Source organism: Meleagris gallopavo, chromosome Z (genome assembly GCF_000146605.3).
Source record: "Meleagris gallopavo isolate NT-WF06-2002-E0010 breed Aviagen turkey brand Nicholas breeding stock chromosome Z, Turkey_5.1, whole genome shotgun sequence".
NCBI lineage: Eukaryota > Metazoa > Chordata > Aves > Galliformes > Phasianidae > Meleagris > Meleagris gallopavo.
Genome location: NC_015041.2, coordinates 9,378,895 through 9,384,295, shown reverse-complemented (window position 1 = coordinate 9,384,295; position 5,401 = coordinate 9,378,895). Strand labels below are relative to the sequence as shown.

At 37.4% G+C, this 5,401-nt stretch overlaps 1 protein-coding gene across 1 annotated transcript in view; it reads right to left on the bottom strand.

The window, feature by feature from the left end:
• Positions 1-1,907: 1,907 nt before the first annotated feature.
• The window catches only part of BRIX1 (biogenesis of ribosomes BRX1), a 5,829-nt gene continuing 2,335 nt past the window's right edge, over positions 1,908-5,401 (bottom strand). The window contains exons 2-10 of the mRNA XM_010725323.3: positions 5,271-5,382; positions 4,606-4,649; positions 4,307-4,377; positions 3,885-3,934; positions 3,711-3,784; positions 3,572-3,622; positions 3,232-3,333; positions 2,626-2,754; positions 1,908-2,340 (exon numbers count right to left, since the gene is read on the bottom strand). Coding sequence (XP_010723625.1) covers positions 2,077-2,340; positions 2,626-2,754; positions 3,232-3,333; positions 3,572-3,622; positions 3,711-3,784; positions 3,885-3,934; positions 4,307-4,377; positions 4,606-4,649; positions 5,271-5,382 — 897 coding nt within the window. The 3' untranslated portion in view covers positions 1,908-2,076. The remainder of the gene's footprint in view (positions 2,341-2,625; positions 2,755-3,231; positions 3,334-3,571; positions 3,623-3,710; positions 3,785-3,884; positions 3,935-4,306; positions 4,378-4,605; positions 4,650-5,270; positions 5,383-5,401) is intronic.

The following is a 5,401-nucleotide window of genomic DNA, read 5'->3' as shown; positions in this document are numbered from 1 at the left end:
GCGGGGCTGGGCGGCTGGGGCCGGGCGGGGCTGCGGGTGGTGCTCGAATCGCGCTGCCTCAGTGCCGCGGTGTTCTGGTATGGGTCGGTTAGGGAAAATCCAAGGAAGTCTTGTAAAGGCGGTGAGGCTCTGCAGGGCAACGTGCGTGAGGTGTGGCTGATGGCCCGGATGCTGGGCCCAGAGCAGAGGAGCTGAGGAGTTGATGGCAGCTGAAGCTCCTCACAGGATTATGAGTGGTGCTGTGTGGAGCTCAGATCTTTTCAGCTCGGGATATTGTGTGATCCCGTGAACCCTGCATTGAACGACCCAGCCACACTTTTTGACTCCTCGCAGACTCACTCCTGCTGCACAGTTAGCTCCCACTCTTTTTTACATCCAACATCATTCTCGTCAAGCTGTCAGTGCGGACTATTTTTCAGGGAAAGAGACAGATGATGACACATTTGTGCTCTTCAAAGACTTAGGGCTTGGCCCAAGACTCTTTTTTCTTTGGATTAGCTATACTGTGTCAACTGAGCTAGTGCCTGTGTAACTAGTCTTCCATTCCGAAGTTTTAAAGATAATGCTGAATCTCTCTTGCCCTGCTATGGAGAATGAAACCTAATACTTAACAGACCATCTTCCTCTTGTATCAGAGGCTGGGAAGAAAGAAAAAAAAAAAAACCCACACAGAGGAACCAAATAATAATAAAGCACAGGCAAAACAGTTCCAACACACAGAAGTTGGGAAGACTGTAAGGAGTACAGAATTTTTCAAACAAAACAAGTCACAGAATAGGAAAGCAGATAATCACAGAGACCCATGACTATCTGCTAAAATGAATCAGGATTTATGGTTGGAATTTATATGGCTGTTTCAAAGTTCTACCTTGGTTGAGAGACAAGTTACATTCTCATTTCCCCAAATATTAACTTACAAACATAGTGACTCATTTTAGATCCAGCAAAAGGGCAGGCTCACTGACAGTGTCCTAAATGCTTTACGAAAATAAAGCCGAAATTAAGAGGTGACCACACTGAAGCTTCGAGGAAATGTCAACTGCCAGGAAACCAAACTCTGAACTTCCTGCTGCTCATGAGTGTGCAGCAGGCTACAGAAGCATTGAATTTCAAGATGCAGCAGAATCAAGGCTTTTAGTTCTAACACTGAGCTCTATTGGAAGCAAATTTTAAATGGAAAAAATCTACATAGAGTCTACTCTACTATACTCTGAGAAACATATACAGCTGAACCAAGAGGACAGCCTCTGTATGAAAATACCTCTGTATGAAAATAAAAGTTGTCTGCATGAGCAACTGTATAAAAGTGCAAAATTCTGTTAAGCACAATTGGTGCCTAAAATCACTGCTCCCATAATAGAAGAGTTACAGGCAGTTCTGTTTCAGGCACATGGTTTTTGTGCTCAGTGGTTTACCCTGTACTTTTAGGGAACTTGTAATTATAAAAGAACAGAATGCTACGTTACCTCTTCACCCCTGTAGAAGTATTTCAGGTTCTATGTAGCTGATTAGATACAGAAGCTATCATAGGCAAAGTGACAAGTTTTCTACTATTAATCAAAAAGAAAAGAACAATTAAGAAACCATTTCTCTTTGCATTTTCTAGGGACTGTGAGAGAAAAAGTTACTCATCATAACCAACAAGAAGATTCACGTAAAGTTAAAACTTCTCAAAGGATTACCTGCTGCTGTCAAGGACTAGCATAGGCGACTTGAATTCCCTGTAATGATAAGAACACCTGTGGCAAACCTGTATTTCTTGTGTGTATTACAGCAAGTTATCTCCTAGCGGTATCTGAGTGTAAAGGCCAATTATCAAAAGCAGGAATATTTGGAATTCCTTATCTCCCATTTTCAAGTTTTTTAAAACCCAGAATCCTCTCAAAGAAAAGACAAAAAGCACAAACTCAAGAAAGAAATTTATCTTTGTTCACTTAGAATTGAAATCCAGTTAGTTTTACCAGCAGAAAACAAGAATCACAATATACTGTCAATACGGCTAAGAAACATATATATTTAACATAGCTACAGAAGACTAAAAGATGACTTTGGCATCTCCACCTGTAACTTCTAGGCTTATGCTTCAGTTCTGAAAAGCTTTTTTTGCTTCTTCCTCTGAATTTTGCGCGGTTTCCTTTTATCTTTTACAATTGCCTTTGACTCCGGTTTCACAAGCTGTATTTCCACTGGCTTTTCTTCAGCTGGAGTCTCAAAGACCATTTCAGTGGGATCCTCTTCTATAAGCATTTTACTCTCCTTTTTCTTAATCTTTTGTACTTCTTTCACTTGATGTTTCTCTCTAAACTTAGCAGCCATTGACAATCTTATCAACCGTCGATGCTACAAAAATAAGGATTTAAAATAGAAGATTTAAAATAAGTAATATGTAAGAAATCAGAAGTTATAACAACAGGCTACATTTCTCTGCTTAATTGTCAAAATCCACAACGCAATGTACTTCTCCACTGACAGGAATTTTGCATTCATTCCATTTTTGCACATGTATTTTGTTCTCAAACAGTTAAGGCATTACAAAGAGATTCAGGAGAAGGCACATGTGGTTCTCTTGCACGTACAGCTTGCAGTCTTCAAAGTAACTGCCGAAGAGAAGACAAGGCTGCTTACCGTATTTGGGGACTGATAATAAGGATTCTCATACAAAGTTGGTCCTCCAAAGCTACCCTGGAAGATTTTTATGAGATTCAGGACAAAACGAGGCCCAATTTCTACTAGAGATGCATCCTCTTCTATTATCTGCAGTAAGAGAATACTCCATTTCAAATCAATGTATATGACCTCATAGACACTTTATACTACAATATAATATAAAACTCAAATCCAAGATACAATGTCACAGAAGTTTACAAGCTGCACTTTTACAAACACAATTCTTTTTACAGAATTCTGTTAGATTCAAGCAAGCATTTAAGAATACTACACATTTGTAAATTCCTCAGTTAGAAAGCAGGCACCAGCATACTTTGGGACAAAGCACCAAGTAAAGTTAAAAGTGAAGCTTAGGCTTTCACTACCACTTTCTCTTATTAAGAGACCCATCACAGAACCACAGCTAACAGAGAGCAGCCAGAACTTGAAAGAACTGAAACAAATCATCTCCAAAAGATACAGGAAAAGGCACCTTCTGAAAATAATTATCTTTCTTATTTTACTGTAATTGATGGATTTGATATAAAGTTACTCCGCTGAGCACCACTGAAAGAGATCGCTAACCTGGTAATTTCGAAACCATATCCTCTTGTCTGTGATGGTGAATGTGAAAACATGATCTACAAAGGGTTGGCTTTTGGGATGATACTGCGGCGTACTGAATATCTGAAATAAAAGGCAGCACTTCTCAATATCTGTAGTTATAAGGGTACAAGCATTAATTTCAGTTATTAAGACTCCGATTCCAGGTTGCATACTTAAGAACAAGAGTCCCAGTGACCTTAAGAACAACCCTAATTCTTTGAGAATTTTCTGCAGACACTCAAGTGTACAATTTGTATTGTGGGGTACAAGAAGAGAAATTAAAATAACTTATGAAAGGATTTCCAAGCTACACACTGACCTGAATAAACAATTCCTTCAGCAAGGCATAGTGTGGTTCCTTGTCAAAAGTCTACAACAGAAAAAATAAAATTTTAGATACAAACTAAATGCATGAGTAATGTAAATTAAGTAAATATAAATGTAAGAACTAAACTTACTGGATCGAAGGACAGAAGGGGCCGTGAGCCTCTTAAGCAGTTTCCTGTCATCTTCAATTCTGCCAGTGTATGAACTAGTGATTATTTAAAAAAAAAAAAAACATTTTATTACTTAGATAAAGCTGTTCAGACAAGAAAGTAAGAGTCTAAACACAGTAATATCAAACAACTTACTGTTCTGCACTAAGAATTTAGCTGATGGTCCCTGTGGAGTATTTGAAAGCCTGCAGAACAGAGACAGAAGAAAATAAAAATCTTAAGAGCATCCATAAAGTTATGTTGGATATCTACAGTACACTCCAACAAATTATTTCCGTATGGAAGCAGTTTCAGTCGCTTTTACAGCAGTATTGAGTTCCTTTAGGATACTTACGCATACTTGCTTTCTGAACAATTTTGTAAAATGTTTTTGTAGTCTATGGAAACAACTACGTGTTCTAAACTTGCACTGCCTACAACAGAAGCGCAGTACTCTTTAGGACTTAACTAAGCAGTATTTCAAGCAGCCTCACTATTACAGTAACAAACTTTAGGTGGAAGCACTGCCAGCGATATATATAAATGCAATTAACAAACAAAACGCAGTATTTACTTACCACATATAAAGATCTTGTTTCTTTTTAGCTTCAAAGAAGATGCACTTATTACAGTTTTTCATTTCACATACCTACACAAAATATGTAAAAGAGCTATTTATACAGTCATTAAGACAATTTCAGAAACTTTTCATATTAATTTCCAGTGTCTCTTAATTGAAAGACAACTTTCCTTTGGCATTAGCACCTTTTCAGTATCATTTTCATTTATGAAGTTACACAACTCTGTAACTAGTAAGAGGTCTTTTGAGCTTGGATATCTCTTGCACACAAAAAATAAAAATTAAAACCAGAATTACCTCATTAATTACAAACAACTTGTCTTTGCGGTCCATTTTAGTATCTGGAAAACAAAAACAATGTTGAGAAGGCATGAACACCAAATTAAAACACAACATTTTTCAATGGTGTTTGCCCAAGTTTTTACTGCTGTGAATGGAAGGTCAACTATCAAGGACTTTTTAGCCATGTCATGCTGCCATAGAATATCCTGAGTTGCAAAAGATCCACAAGGATCATGGAGTCCAACTCCTGCCTTCAATCATTTGTTCAATCCAATTGTAAATAAGCCTAGTTTGTTATCATGTATTTTTAGAATTCTAGAATGGGTCCTAGGATGCTTTTCTGTACTATAACAGATATCCAGACTATATTTTATATGTGCCTTTACTCACAAAGTCAGATTTCTACTAAAAAATCCCCGATAACTTTACACAGCAGGATACTATTATGAAATTAGATAATTAATAATACTTTGACAAAAGTAGGAGTAATCTCCCAGAGAATACAAGGATACAGTGTATGGTGTATTTGTTGGCTGAAAAAGTGTTTGTTCTTTGCTTAGGATAAGAGGCTACAGTTTCATCAAAACAGTTACCTATCACATTTTTAAAATAACAGATTCTTAGAAATACTTGGTCTGAGACTACTCTGCAAATGCACTGAGAATAATGTCCAGCCCTACCTGCTTTAGAATGAGGCATCAGTGTTCTTAAGTCTTGCATTAAGTGCCTTGTTCTGAAATTAATTCCGCGGGAAGAAAAAATAAGCACCCGCTCCTTGTTCTTCCATTTACCCTAAAAAAAATAAAATTAA